The sequence below is a fragment of the Myotis myotis genome, unplaced genomic scaffold (genome assembly GCF_014108235.1).
Source record: "Myotis myotis isolate mMyoMyo1 unplaced genomic scaffold, mMyoMyo1.p scaffold_m19_p_32, whole genome shotgun sequence".
NCBI classification, from domain to species: domain Eukaryota; kingdom Metazoa; phylum Chordata; class Mammalia; order Chiroptera; family Vespertilionidae; genus Myotis; species Myotis myotis.
In genome coordinates, this window is record NW_023416338.1 from 2,067,263 (window position 1) to 2,086,856 (window position 19,594).

The 19,594-nt window shown below is 46.3% G+C and overlaps 1 protein-coding gene across 2 annotated transcripts in view; it reads right to left on the reverse strand.

The window, feature by feature from the left end:
- The window catches only part of EPS15L1 (epidermal growth factor receptor pathway substrate 15 like 1), a 102,187-nt gene that overhangs the window by 33,253 nt on the left and 49,340 nt on the right, over window positions 1-19,594 (reverse strand). For both annotated transcript variants that reach the window (XM_036302467.1, XM_036302468.1), the window contains exons 13-19: window positions 19,110-19,182; window positions 9,981-10,142; window positions 9,199-9,396; window positions 7,320-7,490; window positions 2,514-2,637; window positions 1,543-1,593; window positions 104-240 (exon numbers count right to left, since the gene is read on the reverse strand). In XM_036302467.1, coding sequence (XP_036158360.1) covers window positions 104-240; window positions 1,543-1,593; window positions 2,514-2,637; window positions 7,320-7,490; window positions 9,199-9,396; window positions 9,981-10,142; window positions 19,110-19,182 — 916 coding nt within the window. The remainder of the gene's footprint in view (window positions 1-103; window positions 241-1,542; window positions 1,594-2,513; window positions 2,638-7,319; window positions 7,491-9,198; window positions 9,397-9,980; window positions 10,143-19,109; window positions 19,183-19,594) is intronic.

The window sequence follows — 19,594 nt, forward strand, 5'->3', positions numbered from 1 at the left end:
GATCAAAGGACAGAGTCCTGGCTCAATCCTAGGGAAGACAAGGACAGCCTGCCTTCACAGGCACAATGCACACACAGGTACTCCCCCTTCCCACAGCACTCACCTTTGAAGGTAAGGAAGGGTTTTTCGTGAATGGGTCTGAGGAAAACGGGTCATTCTTTGTATGTTTCTTAAAGAAGTCATCGGGGGCAGAGCCACGGAATGGGTCACTTTCTTTGAAAGGATCTCCTCCAAAAGGGTCTACAAAGTGTTTTGGAAAAGAATGCATCATGAATAAACATGTTTAGTGAAAGCAGCTAAATATGAAAGAACACATAACTGACTGATGCCATTTAGGTGAAATTCTAGAAAAGGTAAAAACCATAGTGAGAGAGAACAGGTCAGTGGTTGCCAGAGACCTAGGGGTTTGGGGGTGGTGGCACAAGGGAACCTTGCAGGATGATGGAAATGTTCATTATCCCACACAACTGTACTCATTTGTCAAACCTCATCTCACCCTGGCCGGTGTGGCTCAGTTGGTTGGAGCCTTGTCCTGAACACCAAAAGGTGGCAGTTCGATTTCCAGTCAGGGCACATACCCGGGGTGCAGGAGGCAACTGACTGATGTTTCTCTCTCACATCAATGTTCCTCTCCTTCTCTCCCTTCCTCTCTCTAAATATCAATTAAAAAAAAAAAAAAAACACCTCATCTTATTACATACTTAAAATTGGTGAATTCTGTTGTGTATAAATTATACCTCTCAATAAAAGTCTATTTTAAAAATAATAAACAATGTGGGCAAATCCATAGAAACGGAAAAGCAGATTAGTGGTTGCCAAGGCCTGGGGGAGAGAAAATGGGGAGATGACTACTAATGGGGATGGGATCTCCTTTTGGGGTAATGGCAATATTCTGAAAGTAAACAGAGATGGTAGTGGCAGAACACTGGAAATGTACTAAATGCCAGTGACTTGTTCCCTTTAAAATTATTATGTGTTACGTGAATTTTACCTCAGTAAAAAAATAAAAGAAAAAATATAGGCAAAGTGATCCCAATACCACAACCACAGTGTGTTCATTGACCTCAAATGTGGGGTGCGGCATGGTGACTAGAGAAGGGGGACAGCCACCATCACCAGGAAGGAACAAGACACCAGGCTTTCATGCAATGCAAACGGTTGCCCTTCCCAATGTACACTCCCGCCGCTCTTGGAATGGATGGACAGAAGTCCTGCCACGTGCATGTACTGCACAGGACCCCCTGAAGCTGCCACAGGGACATAAGCAGGCACAAGTGACTGAGCTGCTATGGGCAACAATCACCGGGCTGCCGGGAGCTCCTGTTCTAGTTCTGTTGGGAGATGGGCAACAAGGGCACCGGACTGTGAAAGGGAGGGACGTTACTGCCCGTTTCCTTCAGAAATGAACCTCCCTGCGGCCCTGTGGTGGGGGACCTGGTGGAGGAGACTGGACAGTGTTTTACATTGCCTTCAGCTTGCACTAGGAACCAGACTATTCCGAGGACGAGTACATGAAACTTGTCTTTTAACAAAGGCTTTTACCTGTGGAAGCTATCTGCTGTTCTGCAAAGGGATCATTCTGGAACGGGTCACCTAGATTAGAGGAGAGAGAAACGTTTAGCTTCACAGGAGAAATGACCCTGGCATTATCAAAGTGGAGAGCAGGGAAGGCCACTGGCTGAGGCAGTTTTTCGTGGCTGGGACATAAGAGAAATGAAGGTATTCTGGCTGCTCAACCCAGGCCAGAGCCCGAGGAAATGTACAAGCCAGGACTCACTCTTCTTCTATGCCACATGCCACTCCTGCATCCCCTTTCCCCCTCACATCCCTTGGCTATTAGAACAGGGGCCCGGGCTGCCCCAGTCCTCAATCACGTAGCCCACCCTGGAGCCATGCTGAGCTCAGTACATCTGAGCCTCAGGAGCTGCCCAAGGTGCTTCACTCCAAATCTACAACTGGAAAGGCTCCCACTGCCACTCCCTGCCTCGGTATCTTTCTCAGAAATGTACAGAAATGTACAGTATTTCCTGGAAATACTGTTTTGTTATGAAAAAAATAAATAAAAATGGAGAAACATAGGAAATCTTGTTTCTAGAAATTCTTAGTTATTTTTGACTCACGTGTAGCTCTGGTAAACCCACCAGTTGAGTCCTTAGATTTATGTGGGGATCTGTCATTCGCTAGGTAGTTTCATAATCGTTACTGTATCTGGTTATCTTACCAATCCTTCCATTGCAGTGAGGAAGTATGTGCCACCCACTGGTGGATGGAAACTGAAGTGCGAAGTGTCTAGGGGCCGAGCAAACCATGAGCTCTTCCCACCACACCCCAAGGCCTCAGCTCCTCAGTTAACTGGGTAAGGTGAAAACTCAAAAGGCCCATGAGGCTCAGAGAATTCCTTTCCTCCTCCATTTCAGGGGGTGATATCTCCCACCTATTATGGTCACTGAACAACCCTCAATGGCACAAACTAAACAGCCTTTCAGTGAGAGAGTGGGAGCCAAATGAAATACCTTTGAAGGGATCGGCTCCTTTAAACGGGTCAGATTTGAAGGGGTCTTCTGCCTGGAAAGGATCCGGATGCAATTCTTGGGCATTGTTGCTAAATAACAAGGCTTTATTTTTGAAAGGATCATCCTAAAATTTTGTGAAGAGACAGGACAGGAACTTTATTATTTCAGATTTAAATCAAAGTATAGAATTCCATACCTAACTCATAATTTTTCCTTTAAGTGCTATGACCCTGAAGAGAATAACTTTTTTAAAAAATCATTGAAGATGGACTTTAGTTAATAATATTGTGTCAACAGTGGTTCATTAGTTGTGACAAATGTGCCATATAAAGATTTTAATAGGGGAACGTGGGTGTGGCGTGTTTGGGAACTCTCTGTACCACCTTGGCAATTGTTCTGTAAGCCTAACACTCTTCTAAAATAGGTTTATTTAAAAATCACTGAATGGAAGCAGCCCAAACATCCATGGATGGATGAGTGAATAAACAAAATGTGGTATATATTCATGCAACAGAACATTATTCAGCTTTAAAAAGGAAGGAAATTCTGACACATGCCACAACATGGATGAACCTTGAGTATATATGCTGAGTGAAATAAGCCAGTCACGAAAGGACATATATGATTCCACTTATAGGTGGACCTTATAGTAGTCAGATTCATGGAGACAGAAAGTAGAATGGTGGGTGCCAGGGGCTAAGGGTGGGGGAATGGGAAGTTAGTGTTTAATGGGAAAGAGATTCAGTTAGGGAAAATGAAGAAGTTCTGGAGATGGATGGTAGTGATGGCTACACAACAATGTGAATGTACTTAATGGCACTGAACTGCCCACTTGAAAATGGTTAAGATGGTAATTTTTGCTATGTGTATTTTACCACAATTTGAAAAATTTTTAAAAAATCATTGAGACAGAAAAAAGTCACATTTTTTGAAATCTTAAAAAATATAACAAGCCACCAACTGCAGTGCAGGACTCTTCAAAGGTGTGACCTCCCTCAGTCATCTTTATTTCAGAGCTTGTGGGCACTTTAAAACATGCTGTTTCCACACCAAGAAACATACATGCTGGCTATTTGCATCCTGGGAGGAAGTGAGCGCTAATGCAGTTAGAACTACTAGAGCATATACACTACTTTGCATTTTTTTTAAGTGCTTATTTCTAGAAACAAACACGCATATTGAAATCAAAAGGAAAAAAAAGATTTGCTTTTGAAGAGTACATTTTTATAGTGGGAACAGCCTATAAAGAGGGGAGGTGGAGTTTGCAGTATGCAAGGGAACAATGCATTTGGCTTAAAAATACTGAGTGTTTTGGTTAATAAAGACACATCCTCAGTGAAAACATGCAAGTTTCACTGTGATATTTAAAAGCACAACATCCTCCCTGACTCTGGTGAATGTGCCAGCATCTGTGGGGCTGGCACATGAATCCATTCTTCCAATTGACCAAAACCAAATAAAAGAGCTGGAGCTTTGGTCAAAATACAAACAGTGGTTACTGGGAAATGACATCAAAGGTGCCAAAGGAAGATTCCTGACAAGGCTTCCTACCACATGAGCCGGTCCACCTGGGGAGGATGGGTCTCAGAGGCACGGGGCTAACAGGAAGCCTTGGGCTTTGGAAAAAAACGAACCAACACCCCTGGCCTCTGATGAATATGAAGCAATTGTTCTTACCTGAGAGATCATCTGGAGCCTCCAGCCAGGGTGGGGAAACCTTCCCAAGGTGGGGAAACCACAGCAGGTTCTTAGGCAAGTAAGTACAGAGGTCTGCAAGCACCGCGCGACTGGTGGCATGGCAGAGCGCAGTTCTGTAGGGACATTGTGGTGCTAATGACCACAAGATGGGTACCCAAGGAGCACCCAGTGGGGCTCTCAGACACAGAAAATAGGATGGAGTCCTAATCTAAGGAGGCCAGGGGGCCAGAGGGAAATAAGCCTCTCGAACTGTACCATGGGCAAGGTACCTACTCCAGAAGGATCAGGAGGGATCACAACACAGATGAAGCCAGGAGTTAAGAATAACGTTTCTTTCATTTTCAACTGGCACCAATTTACAAGGTGATTGGATTTGTTTTGATTTGCTTTTTAAAAATGTTTTCCATCATCATTTGAAAGACTGCCAAATACCAGTGGACAATGTCAGAGAAAAGACTGATTCTGGAAGCTCCAACCATGAGTACCCTAAACTCAAAGTCAGGTCTCCACTCTCTCTCAGGGGCAATTATCTCCCTGAGGCAGCCATTGCTCCCTCCCCTTCAAAGGAAAAGCCTCAGAAAACCTTAGCAAGACTCATGTGGTTAGGGTAACCACCGGGGGTTTGGGTTCCATTTCACAGATTCAGAGCAGAAAACTAGATTTCCCCTGGTACAGAGATACCATAATCTTTTCCATCCACGAGAAATGAGCCATCTGCCAACTTGGGAAATACAAGTGCAGCAGACCAGCATGGTATGAATGATACGTCCCTTGGCAAAGGTTAAAATACCTTCAAACATAAATAAGTTCAGTGACCGGTCTCAAGTTTTGTACTTCATAGGAAATAGAAATGACACCTGTGAAAGGACATCAAAGGGGTTTCTGTGACATTCCTTCCCTTTAAATGGGACTGGGCAGTGGTGTACTGGTGAACCAGCTTTCTGGAAAAAAGTCCTGATGGGCAGATTCTGCCAATTCCTGTGGTGTAAAGACATTGTGGCCGATTTCAAGTTATCAAAGTTGAACAACCAGCTAACAAAATTCCTATTTAATAATCAGCTGTGGAGTGTCAGTAACACTGGCTCCTGTGTGTCACTGGGGCTGGATGTGACAGACAACCCAGTCTTTCAGGATGAGTTCTCAGCAAGGTTTAAATTAGGGTTGACTTATAACCTACTCTCTACTAGACAGATTGGTTGGATATTGACATCAAGGGCAAGAGGTCAACATACTCATCATCCAATGAGAGAAAAGACATAACCATGACTTTAAGAATCCAGTGTGAGCTTAACACTAAACTTAGTAATTTTAGTAGTAGTGCCTAGGCTTTTAGAAAGTTCTAGATGCAGCTCTGTGGTTATAGTAATCTTAGGACTAAACCCCTCACTTTCACCCCTCTGAAGAGAACTAAGAGCTCCCTCTCCTTTGGAGCAGACTTGAAATGTTCAGGATTAATAAAAAGCCCTCTTCAAAGTGTTTATTAAGAAATGGAAACAAACCAAAAAAATGCTTTAAAAACTGTATTTGTACAAGATAGTTTTTCTTTCAGGTATCAATTGCAAGTTTCTATGTAACATAACTGACATCAACATTCCAAGATGAACTGACTCTCATGTAAACGCTGCTCCACTTAGAAGAACAAAAATAAAGAAAGGTTAAAAAAAAAAATCTGTGGGCAATGGGGAAGGAGGAATCACTGGCCACTTGCAAACTGCCACTTCACTGCCAACTTTTATCCAAGGAAACCAATTTTATCAAACCCTGCCAAACAGTTTAAGAGCAAGGTGTTCCCTGAACTAGCACAGAATCAGACAAGCCGAAAGCCATGGGAGGGGACTGGTGACAAGGAGGGGGGAAGTAAGAGCAGGGTTGTGAAGCTGAAATGCACACTGAGGGAGCCAGACCCCAAGCAGGAAATTCTGTCCCACGCACTTCATGAAGAATGAACGTTCATCGTCTACATTCAAGCTGACGATGGGCCCAAGAGCGGATATGTCGCCCATTTACAATTCCACAAGAGCGAGGAGTCTGAATGGCTGAGGGAGGCAATGATGGCCAGAGAGAGGAGACAGATGAGGACACCACCAGCATATTCTAAGCAATGTGGGGAAGGAAGCTCAGCTTCCTCATAAATTCTTGGGACTGAGTACTTGGCTACTGAGAAAAGAAACATGTCAAGGAATGAACATAAAGAACCGAGTCTTGAGAGCGAGAAAGGCTGTCCAATTACAAGGAGGAAAGGAATCCAGGAAGCAAACAAAGCTGGGAGCAGAAGGAGGGCTTGGAAGGGGAGCCCTGGAGAGAGATGAAGTGCAAGGTGATCTGCTAAAGGCTTTGGGAGCAAAGCACAACAAACCCATCAAGACCAACCACGTCCCACTGGCACCCTCAAGAGCACAGAGACACTCTCCTCAGCCAGACTAAATTGGAAACAGCACACACCAGGGCTCAGGGCTACAAAGGCAGACTGGTGGGAACAGGGGGGCGTGACAATCTAAGGAAAAAGTAGCACCTGCTGGATGCCAGAAGCCTGAGAGACCACAGCAACCTAAGAGCTCAACAGCCCCTCGGGCCTTGATCAGGGCCCCCAGGTTCATGAGGTTTGGACTCATGTGCCAGGTTTCAAATGTAACCAAAATTTCAGAACAGAGGCCAATTCGTAGGTGAGGCAGCAATGTCCCAAGGGGGCTATTTTCTTTCTCTTTATCAATACATTTGATTTTCAAGGTGCTCCTTGTGGAAACAGACAAACACATTTCCTCAGTCCCTCCATTAGCAGGATGTGGGTTTTACAATTTAGGAGACTGATCCAAGTTTGGTTAAGTTTGGGAAGCCTTCCATATTTGGGTGATTGGCCCATGGAGATGGAAGTCTTTTAAAAAGTGGTTTTACAAAGGGGTCAGGCCTATCCCATTGCTTTGCCCTGGATGAAGCACGGCCACATACGCTGGGCTGCGGGGCTGGTGGGGACTCTCAAAGCAGCAGTGAAAATGAGAAACGCCCTGCACTTGGATAGAACAAAGCTGGCAAGTGCTGGACCGAGTGGGAGGGGCATTCTCGGATCCCAATGTGGGACCTGATCCCAAGACCAGAATATATTTATTCCACCTTTACCATGGTTCCAAAACCGCCCCTCTCTGTCAGGGAGACACCCTCGCTCAGGTCAGCTAAGTTGGTCAGGCTGGCGCCATGGGCCCCATCGAGCATCTCGTCGTACTGCTCCAGGCTCCTGTGGGCTTCCTGCTGGCTTTCGTGCAGCTGGGCAAGTTTGCTTCTTGCCTGCACAACAAAGACATCACTTGCATCAAGTGGCATTTAGGGAAAAATTCTCAAGTGAGACATGTTTTTCATACAACCCTGAGCAACTCGTGTGGGTAACTAAATTACCCACCTATAAGGAGTAGGTGACCCCTGTCACCATATTTACAAGAAGTGAGAACCCTCATAAACCAAGACAAGGTCCTTCTCATGGCCCCAGAAGACCTCTCTGTATCCCCAGCTCCTGAGAGAGGCATGAGTTCAAAAACATTTGTCAATTCTAAACAAACTGAAATTAGACAAAACCCAGATTCACAATGTGTTCAAAGTAATACTCTCTTCTATAGGGTTTTCATTACCCACTTGTTCCTCCTTGTCCTGGAGAAGACGTGTGAGGCCCAGGAAAGGAAGACAGCCTATGAGGCCAGACAGACCCAGGCATTTACTTTAAATGTCTCGTACACACGGCATGACCTCAGGCTGGTGACCTAACCTCTCCGTTCCCTCTTCTCCAAAGTGAACCATTGGAAATCATAAGTAAGAAAGTCTCGCAGGGTGGGCATTAATAAACAGCAGTTACTGTTATTATCATTATTATTAATAACATACTCTTATATCCTGGCTCCTATGAAGATTTTACAAATTCTAAAAATATTTAATATAATACTACAGATGTTAAAAAAACACAATTTAGTTATTAAATCCCCCCCAGTACATGTTTGTGATAAATTTTTGTCTGTAAACTGTCAGAGAACAAAAGCTCTATTTCGTTAAGAAAGGAAGCACAGCCCCTGGCTGGTGTTGCTCAATGATTAGTGTCAGCCTGCACACCAAAGGGTCTTGGGTTCAATTCCCGGTCAAGGGCATGTACCTGGGTTGTGTGTTCACTCCCCAACCCTGGTCAGGGCACATGCAGGAGGCAACCAATCCATGTGTCTCTCATATCGATGTTTCTCTCTCTCTCTCCCTCCCTCCCTCCCTCCCTTTCTCTTCGAGGAAGCAATGGAAAAAAAGTCCTTAGGTGAGAATTTACAAAAAAAAAAAAAGAAAGATAGGAAGGAAGCACAAATAGCCATTTCAATACTGCTGAGGGCACACATAATCCCCATTTTGTACGAGGGAGACCCAAGGGCCAGCAGGGAGTGCTATGGCTGTCACATACAGTGGGCAGGAAAAGCGCTCTCCCTCTGCTGGTAAGCAGCGCTGTAGGCCACATGGCCTTCACATCAGAGCAGGACAGGGAGGGGCTGCCCAGGAAGCCTGAAGACCTGAACAGGGCACTGCATTCAACAATGCTCATTATAGGTTGGGGCCTCCTCAATGTAATAGTCTTCAAATTGCATGGGAACAGAGAGGCACTGGACATGTCTCCCACACTCATGCTTTGGGAGAACCAGGCTGATGAGATCATTTCCTGAACCCAAGGCTCTCTCCCAGTGAGCCATTAATTTAATGCCCTTCATTCTGCCCTGCCCACTCCTGAAAATGAGATGCACTCAAGCAGGGAAGGGAAAAGAGTGAGACCAAAGTCAGCATGATGCTAGAACACACACCAGGGGTTCTTAGCAATTAACCTCCAGGTGGCAGGACACTAGTGAAGTGAGTGAGAGCAAAGGGAACAAGAGGCCTCAGGGCAGACACTTGGCCCCGCCAGTCAAACAGCTCATGGCAGCTGCTCTGCTTGGCAGAAAACCCTAGGCCTTGGTAGGGCCTGCTCCCAGGGAGATACCTGGTTGATTTCATCTTGTGTGGACTTCAGAGACTTGATAATAGTTTCCAGTTGAACCTTTCCAGCCTGAATGCTCTGCTCCAGCTGGGTCTCTTCCTGCTGCAGCCGGTTCAGTTCCGATTTGGCCCGGTTGAGGTCGTCCTCCTGGGACTTCAGGTCAGATTCCTGCGACTGGATCTGGGTCTTCAATGAGGAAATCTGAAATAAGATGAAATATGGCTCCAAAGGGAGAATTCTTAGTTCACGGTTTTTGAACAAGCTAAGCCAGGGAGGCCAGACACCTGACTTCCTCACGGGCCCTCTACACCCAAAACAAAGACAGAAACAAGGCAGACATGCTCACCCATGTGACTAACAGAAAGTCATGTTGGGATAAAGAGGAACTCAAGCTCAAGCTCGAACAAACACAGGCAATCTGTCCTAGTGGTTGAATGTCCCCATACGAGGCCTAAGAAGGTTTTATAATCTGCTGAGGCTAGGGCCTCCCTGGTTGTAACAAGCAGTTAAGATAGCAGAGGAAGGAGAGAGGTGTGCTGGACTCCCATGCTGTCAGGCGCGGGCCAGGGTAGGTTGTTCCTGGGGATCAAGGCTGATCTCTCCTCAACTTGGCAAGTGAGACTGAGGTCAAATCCCAAATGTGTAAACATTTTTCCAAATGATATGTCCAACTACTCTATCAAACCAGCAGTGTTCTTCACATTGTGTTTCAAGGTCATCGTGAGCTTGGAGAAGCCCTTGGGAAGCTCCCTCCCCATGCTGGACTCCAGTGGAACGGGACTCACCATCTGAGTCTCATCCTGGCACTTCTGCCTGACGTCACTCAGCATGTCTCGGAGTTTGGCCTTCTGCTGGTCCATTTCATCCAGGCGGTCCTGGGCATCCTGTTTCTGAGCTTCCAGCTCTTGTAAATTGCTTGTTTCCCGGTCTAAGTCATTTTGTAATTCCTAGGGAAGGGTTGTGTGAATTTACTTGAGACTGGTGAAAAGGAGCCATGCTAATATAACAGGTCACAGCCTGGGCTGGAGCCCCTGGACATCTGTGCTCGGGGTGGCACCCTCCACACACCCACTGTAAATGTGTGCATCTCAGCTGGGTGACTTGGCTCAATTTCTCATTAAGTCCCTTCAGCAAATATTTACCGATGGCCTAAGAGAGGCCAGGCACCAGGAGAGGGGCTGGGACCCTGACAAAAAGAGCTCTCCAGGGACCTATGGCTGGGGGTGGGCAGGAGACAGGAGACATCTAAACACAAATGAACTGGGATGAAAGGCACAAAGAGACAGCATGGGTGCTGGTGGAGTCACAGGGGGTATGGGGAGACCGGACTGATGCTACATGGATGGAGAAGACCCCAGTGGAAGTACCACTTAGGATGGACCCGAAGAACAAGCAGGTGGCAACCAGAAAAAGAGGCAGGAATGTGACCATGTTATCTCAGACATGCCCCGTGTTCACCAGTCTCAAGTAAATTCAAAGATCCAATACAGAGGCCTGGTGGAAGGGGCCAGGGAGCTCCAAGGGGTGTGGGGATGTCCATTCCAGTGGAGCAAAGGGAAGCAGGATGAGGGCGGCAGAGGCTGCCTCGCTTCTGCAGTGGGAAGCCCCTGGAGATTGTTCAAATGTGGGTGTGGGACCTGCTGACTCTCCACTGCTAAAGCCCCTCCAAGTCAGCCATATCTACAGAGATGGCCAGTCCAGGAATCCTTGGCCCTGACAACTGCACTCCTAGGAAAAGCATCCTAGAAGTATATGGAACATGTGACAACATAAACATCTGTAACAGCAAAATCATCAACAATGCAAATTCAACCAGGCAGGGCTGGCTGATGACTTACGGTACAGCCCACTCAAGGGATCTCAAGTTCCCAGTTACAATGTGAAATGAACAAGGTGCACAACAGAGAACCTGTTTTGCACCGTGGCATTCGTGCAAACAGGAAGGGGAGAATATGCATAGCTGTCTCTCCTTAAACATGCACAAGGGAAGGCCTCCTGGGAGCAAATCCACTGCATCCCTGGAGACCAAAGGGAGGACAGGAGGCTTTCATCTTTGATTTTCAACCAGACAAGTCTAATGGAATGTCTTATCTGAAATAGGATGGCAGAAGAGAATGTAGCCTGAGGAGCCAACAGAGGGAGCCAGGACGGTGGGCAGAGGGTTCAGGCTGGATCCAGGGAGAGGTGACAGTGGCCTAGGCAAGGTGGTAGCTGTGGACTCAAAGAAAGGGGTGAATTTGAGGATCTCTAGTGGGGGTGAGGAAGGACAAGTGGTAAGGCTGATCCCCAGGGCTGGCCAGAGCTGCAGGTGGCTGGTGCCTTTTCGGGACAAAACCAGAAGACGGTGCATGTCTCCCTCTCCCTGCTTTGAGGACAAGAACATCTCGACTCTCTCTTCTTTCAACAGGCAAAATGCATCTCTGAGTTATTTTGGAGAGCTGCGTTCTCTACTCCGCAGTCTCCCTGCCCCTGACCTTTAATTCAAAGAGCACATCTCAAGTCTGACACGTTTGGGAGATAACACAGAATGTCTGAAAGGGGGTTGGTGGTGGAGAGTCGGGGTGTAGGTTTACCACATCTGAGGGAAGGACAGGTGATGGGGGAGGGGGAGAAGAAGTGTGGCAGCCTGGGACAGCAGGTGGCCAACAGCCTAGGCATGTCAAAGAATCTGGGCCTTGTTCCGAAATGGATAAGGAGCCATTAAAGAGCATTGCAGAGAAAAAGACTCATCAGCGCGTTTAGGAAGGGCACTGGGGTCACAGTGGGGGAGGTGTCTGAGCAAAGAGAGAACAGAAATAATGCAGACAACCCACAGACTCAACAAAATCCCCACCAGAACCCCAACTGGCTTCTGTGTAGAAACTGTAAACAGATTCCAAAATTCATAAGGAAATTCAAGGGATCCAGACTAACCAAATGATCTTTTTTTTATGACATATATATTTCTATTTATTTCAGAGAGGAAGGGAGAGGGAGAGATAGAAACATCAATGATGAGAGAGAATCACTGATTGGTTGCCTGGCAGCCCCATACTGGGGATTGAGCCCGCAACCTGGGCATATGCCCTGACAGGAATTAACCATGACCTTCTGGTTCATAGGTCAACACTCAACCATGGAGCCAGTCTAACCAACAAAATCTGGAAAAAGAAAAACAAAGTTGACAGACTCATACTTTTTTATTTCAAAACTTACCACAAAGCTTCAGTCATCAAGACAGTGTGGTACTGGCATAAGGAGAGAGATATATAGAGGTCAATGGGATAGAACTGAGAGTCCAGAAATAAACCCACACGTCTATGGCTAATTGAATTTCTGATGCGTGCCAAGACCATTCAGTGGGGGAAAGGACAGCATTTTCAACTAAGAGCACTGGGACAACTGAATCTTTACATACAAAAGAGTGAAGCTGGACCCTTACCTCACACCATATATAAAAATTAACTCAAAATAAGTCAAAGACCTAAATCTAAGAGCTAAAACTATAAAATTCTCAGAAGAAAACATGGGATAAATCTTAATGACCTTGGGCTTGGCAGTGGGTTCTTAGATGTAACACCAAAAGCAAAAAAAAAAAAAGAATAAAAAAACTGAGCTTCACAAAAATTTAAAACTTTTGTACTTCAAAGGACGCCATCAAGAAAATGAAAAGATGCCCTAGCCAGTTTGGCTCAGTAGACAGAGCATCAGCCTGCGGACTGAAGGGTCCCAGGTTCAATTCCAGTCAAGAGCACATGCCTGGGTTGCAGGTTCGATTCCCCAGCCCCAGTAGGGTTGTGGCACATGTGGGAGGCAACCAATCGATGTGTCTCTCTCACATCGATGTCTCTCTCTCCCTTTTTCTCCCTCTCTGTGCCCCTTTCTTCCCTCTCTTCCATTCTCTCTAAAATCAATGGAAAAAATATCTTTGGGTGAGATTAACAACAATAACAAAAAACACACAAAAAGAGGCCAGACACAAAAGACCACCTGGTGTATAATCTCATTTATATAAAATGTCTAGAACAGGCAAATCCATAGAGACAGAAAGCAGATTAGTAGTTCTCATGGGCTGGGGGAGCAGGATGCAAAGTGATGGCTAATGGAATAAGGTTTCTTTTTAGAGTGATGAAAATGTTCTATAATTGTGGTGGTGGTGGTAGTTGTAGAACTGTGTGCATATACTAAAAACCACTGAATTATACAATTCAAATGGGTGAATTATATCTCAGTAAAACTGTTGATACAAAAACAAAACAAAAAGATGCCGCAGGCCCTCACCAGCACAGTAGTGGGTAGCAAAGGAAATGGAGCTGAGAGATGCTCAGGGCAGGATGGGGGAGGGAGGTGACGTGAACAGGACTGTGGGGGCTGAGGCTGAGCTGCTTTTGCTGCTTAAAACCAAACATAAACTGACCTGAGTGGAATAAAGGGCTCCCACTCCACACTGAGCCCTGACCCACAGCTGTGCCAGCAGGTGTGATGCGTGATATCCTGGCCTGACCCATCTGGGAAAAGGCAACAGGAATGAAAGGTAAACCTGTTTTCATAGAACTGTAAGAAAAATATACTGTTCTGTCCCTGACCAAGGAGCTGCCATCATTCTAGCCAGCTTACAAATGAGGCCCCCAAAGAACTGGGCTGGCCTGGCTAGAATTAGGCTTCCTCCCAGCTGGGGGCAGGGGGCCGGGGGGGAGGGGTCTATCAAGGTGCACATGTACCCAAGTGTCGTAAAGCTAGCAGGAGTACGCTGTTGGAGCCCACCAGTAGGAGCTCCAGGGGATCTCACCATGCCTGCCACAGACAAGAGGGGACAGTAGCTCCAGGACTTTAGATTGAATATCTGCAAAGACCCAATGGCTTTCTCAGAATTGGCTGGAAGCAGATGCCGGAGACCCAGTGACTGGTTTCCTTGGTAGTTAAATGACATTACAGCACCCAGATCCTCAGTGATCAGAATGCAAACCATAGCTGGCTTAGGCAATGTGGTGGGAAGGGAGAACCACTCAGGCTGGGTTAAGACACGAGGGAGAGAGAGAAACCAAGATGGCGGCATAGGTAAACACCGGAATTTGCTGCCTCGAACAACCACTTCAAAAATACAACTAAAAGACGGAACGGACATCATCCAGAACCACAGGAAGGCTGGCTGAGTGGAAGTTCTACAACTAGGAGGAAAGAGTAAAACATACAGAGACTCAGAGGAGGCGCAGTCCGGAAGTAAAATACTAAGGTGCGGAGTGCATGCGGAGCGGGCTGGCGGCTGAGGGCGTGGTTGTTGTTTTCAATCAGGAGGGAGTCTCAGACTCCCGGGTGAGTCTCTAGGGACCCAGACTCATACGGGAGAAGCGGGACTGTCTGGCATCGTTCAGAACCCTAGGGCAGCTTTCTCTCCATGGGGCTTGCAGCAATTACTGGGACACAGAGAAGCAGAGCCTCTGAGGGCAAGACTGAGAGCAGCCATAATTGCTAACCCCATCCTGTTGATCCCGTGGAACCCGCCCCGCCCAAGCCCTGCAGGGAGACTTTTGCTGGATAGCCTCAGGAAAAGGCTAGATTAACACCTCCCTAGAGATCCAGGAGCCAGGAAGCCCAGAGGTCAGAGTGGGACCATCCAGTTTGCAGCTCTGTGGAACCATAAAAGACACACTCAGGGGTAAGACTCAGTGAGCACCAAAGGCCCATTGAAGCAAGTCTTGCCCCAGAGGGGTGTCTCCAGCACAGAAGTTCTCCCACTGCAGACACAGCTGATTCTCATAGCCAATTGGCCTGGAGGTCAATCCCTCACAGTGATAACTACAACAATCAAGGCTTAATTACAGCAAGACTGTGCACAAAGCCCACAAGGGGGTACACCAAGAGTGTCTACCTCAGGTAATTGGGACACTTAGCACAGAAACAAACTCTATCGACACAGCGAAGCATAAAAAATGCCGAGACAAAGAAACAGGACACAAACGACAGAATAGGAGGAAAGCAAACTGCTGGATATAGAGTTCAAAACCACACTTTTGAGGTCTTTAAAGAACTGTCTAGAAGCTGCCGATAAACTTAATAAGGCCCTCGAAAAGACTGGTGAGACCGCCGATAAATGTAGTGAGATCTTCAAGAAGACTGGTGAGACCGCCGATAAATGTAGTGAGATCCTCAAGAAATCTAATGAGACCCTCAATGTTGTGATAAAGGACCAACTAAAAATTAAGCATACACTGACTGAAATAAAGAACATTATACAGACTCCCAACAACAGACCAGAGGATCGTAAGAATCAAGTCAAAGATTTGAAATACGAAAAAACAAAAAACACCCAACCGGAAAAGCAAAATGAAAAAAGAATCCAAAAATACGAAGATAGTGTAAGGAGCCTTTGGGACAGCTTCAAGCGTACCAACATCCGAATTATAGGGGTGCCAGAAGAAGAGAGAAAGCAAGATATTGAAAAACTATTTGAAGAAATAATGACAGAAAACTTCCCCTACCTGGTCAAAGAAATAGACTTACAAGTCCAGGAAGCGCAGAGAACCCCAAACAAAAGGAATCCAAAGAGGACCACACCAAGATACATCATAATTAAAATGCCAAGAGCAAAAGACAAAGAGAGAATCCTAAAAGCAGCAAGAGAAAGAAACTCAGTTACCTACAAGGGAGTACCCATACGACTGTAAGCTGATTTCTCAACAGAAACTTTGCAGACCAGAAGGGAGTGGCAAGAAATATTCAAAGCGATGAATGCCAAGAACCTACAACCAAGATTACTTTATCCAGCAAAGCTATCATTCAGAAGTGAAGGCCAGATAAAGAGCTTCACAGATAAGAAAAAGCTAAAGGAGTTCATCACCACCAAACCAGTATTATATGAAATGCTGAAAGGTATCCTTTAAGAAGAGGAAGCAAAAGAAAAAGGTAAAGATACAAATTATGAACAACAAATACACATCTATTAACAAGTGAATCTAAAAATCAAGGGAATAAATAATCTGATGAACAGTATGAACTGGCGATTGTAATAGAATCAGGGACATTGAAAGGGAATGGACTATTCTTGGGGGGGAAGGGGTGTGGGGTGAGGGAAGAGATTGGACAATAATCGTGCACCTATGGATGAGGACAGGGGGTGGGGAGTGAGGGTGGAGGGTGGGGTGGGAACTGGGTGGAGGGGAGTTATGGTGGGAAAAAAGAGTAACTAATGTAATAATCTGAACAATAAAGATTTAATTTTAAAAAAAAAAGACACGAGGGAGCCCTAGCTGGTTTGGCTCAATGGATAGAGCATCGGCCTGTGGACTGAAGGGTCCCGGGTTTGATTCCTGTTGAGGGCGCATGCCCAGGTTGTGGACTTGATCCCCAGTAGGGGTCGTACAAGAGGCAGCCGATCAATGATTCTCTCTCATCATTGATGTTTCTATCTCTCCCTCTCCCTTCCTCTCTGAAATCAATAAAAATATTAAAAAAAAAAAAAAAAGACATGAGGGAAGGAAGGCCAGCTCCACCACACCCCACCAAGAAATGAAAGGATAGAAGGTGAAGCAATGTGGGTACCTGGGTGGGATGGGGGGAGGGGCGGGGAAGAGGGGAGCGCTTTGTATCTAAGGTGAAAATCAGAGGGCATGGTGAGAATCAAATGACTGGATGAAGGTACAAACATGTAAAAAAATAGTCACTTCACCTATGAGGTGCTCTTATAAAAGCACTGAATATCAGCCCTGGCTGGTTTGGCTCAGTGGACTGAGGGTTGCAGGTTCAATTCTGGTCAAGGGCACATACCTCAGTTGCAGGCTCGATCCCCGTTCATGGTTGGGGTGCATGTGGGAGACAACCAATCCATGTGTCTCTCTCACATCTATCTTTCTCTCTGTCTCACCCCCTCCCTTCCATTCTCTCTAAAAATCAATGGGGAAAAAAATCCTCAGGTGAGGATTAAAAAAAAAAAAGCAATGAATATCAGAGGTAGGCCAGTCCCTGCCTTCCGACCCAGAACATTCCAGGAGACCATCTAAGGCTCAGTCCTCACTGCCAATATGCAGAGAGACTGAGAAACCAGAGAAGAAGGGTCTGGACACAGTAGAGTGTGAACCAATGAAAGTCCTAAAGCTGAGTAGACACACCCACCCCACCCTGTCTGCAGACTGCAGCTATGACAGAGGACATTTCTCACAGGGCCAGTGGACAGGCATCAAGTGCCATCCACCCAACGTCTCATAAAGTTCCAGCCCCTTGTGGGTAAATGCAGGGAATAGGTAGAAGGATTGTGAGCCTGACTTGGCTTCCCCTAGCCCAGACACAGGTCCCCATCGTAAGAGGTGGCCCAGAATAAACCAGCCACTCCTGTAGCACACACTGGGACCAAATGCTGGTCTCAGCTCTATGCAGAGCAGCCCATGCACTGATCCTCACTGCCAGCTAGAGATGAAGGCTGGGAAGCTAAGCCACCCATCCATGGTCACCAAGGTGGGATGTGGTGGGCTGGCATCCTGATTGCTCCACTGTGCTCCTCCTTCCCCCAGCTCTGAGTTCAAAGCACTCAAGAACCCCACGCAGAGCCAGTCCCAGCTCAGGGACCCACGGCCAACTCAAGTCCTCTCCGAGGGACAGTACCTTCTCTATGCATTCACACCTGGGACGTTGCAGGAACTTATGTCTCTTCAAGGGTGTAGTTCCTAGGTGCTGACCATTTTGCTCCTGGTGCAACCTCCCCTCTGCTCATTGAATAGCTAAGTTGGCCCCAAGTGAGTACTGAGCATGTGCCAGACCCCATGCTCCAGCCCCACAACCCAGAAGAGTACAACACTCATTACCAATGTCACACAAAGCCCAGAGACATTACATTAAGTAACTTGTCCAAAATCAAGCTACTAAGGAGAGCCGAGTTTGAGCCCAGGTAGTTAGACGATCACAGTCTCCGCCATCACCACCACCCACTAGGAAACACTCGGAGCAAAAACGTTCTAAGACAGTTAGAGGCCATTGTCTGAACCTCACAAATTCAGGCTGATTGAAAGAAACCAGACACAAAAGACCACATGTTGTACCATCCTATTTATATAAGATGTCCAGAACAGACAAATTCATAAAGACAGCAAGGCCGATGTGGCTCCGTGGTTGAATGCCAACCCATGAACCAGGAGGTCACGGTTCGATTCGCGGTCAGAATACATGCCCAGGTTTTGGGCTCAATCCCCAGTGGGGGACATGCAGGAGGCAGTCAATCAATGATTCTCTCTCATCAATGATGTTTCTACCTCTCACTCCCTCTCCCTTGCTCTCTGAAATCAATAAAAATATACTTATAAAAGTAAATAAAAATATTTTTAAAAAATCCATAGAGACAGAAAGCAGATTAGAGCCTTCCAAGGAAGGGGAAATGGGGAGTGACTACTAATGGTTATGAAGTAACTTTTGGGCCGAAACCGGTTTGGCTCGGTGGATAGAGCGTCGGCCTGTGGACTGAGAGGTCCCGGGTTCGATTCCGGTCAAGGGCATGTACCTGGGTTGCGGGCATATCCCCAGTAGGAGATGTGCAGGAGGCGGCTGATCGATGATTCTCTCTCATCGATGTTTCTAACTATCTCTCTCCCTTCCTCTCTGTAAAAAATCAATAAAATATATTTTAAAAAAAAAAAAAGAAGTAACTTTTGGGGTGATGAAAATATTCTAGGATTAGAGATGATGATTAGGCAACATAATATGCTAAGAACCACTGAATTATACACTCCAAAATAGTGAATTTTACATTACACAAATTGTATATCTCAATAAATTTTTAAAGCCCATCTATGATTATAGGGAACTTAATTCACTTGGAAATGCCCACAGAGCTCCAATTCCCAGTGAGTGCAGGGCCACTTTCCCCATGACCCCATCCTACCACCACTGACGAAACTCCCTGCCCTGCATTTGACACAGGACAACCTGACCAGAAGGTGCACCATGCTTACCTGCACCTCGTTCGTTTTCTGTCTGATGGCCTCTTCCTTTTCTCTAATGTCTTGTTCCAGTGTGTATTTCTCCCTGAGTGTTTAAAGATATTTCATGAAAGCACAAAGTAAGTTAACTGTCACCATAGTGCAGATTCTCCACCTGACTTCTCAAGACCCAATTCCAGCCCTAGCTGCTTTGGCTCAGTGGATGGAGCGTAGGCCTGAGGACTGAAGGGTCCTGGGTTCGATTCTGACACGGGCACATGCCCAGGTTGCGGACTCAATCCCCAGTGGGGGGCGTGCAGGAGGCAGCCGATTAGTGATTCTCTCTCATCATTGATGTTTCTATCTCTTTCCCTCTCCTTTCTTCTCTGAAATCAATAAAAATACATTAAAAAAAAAAAAAAGACCCAATTCCATCCATCCCTATGGAAACCCATGGAAGTCTAGGAATGACCCCAGGGACCATTTGCCCTAGGTCAGTGGTCGGCAAGCCGCGGCTC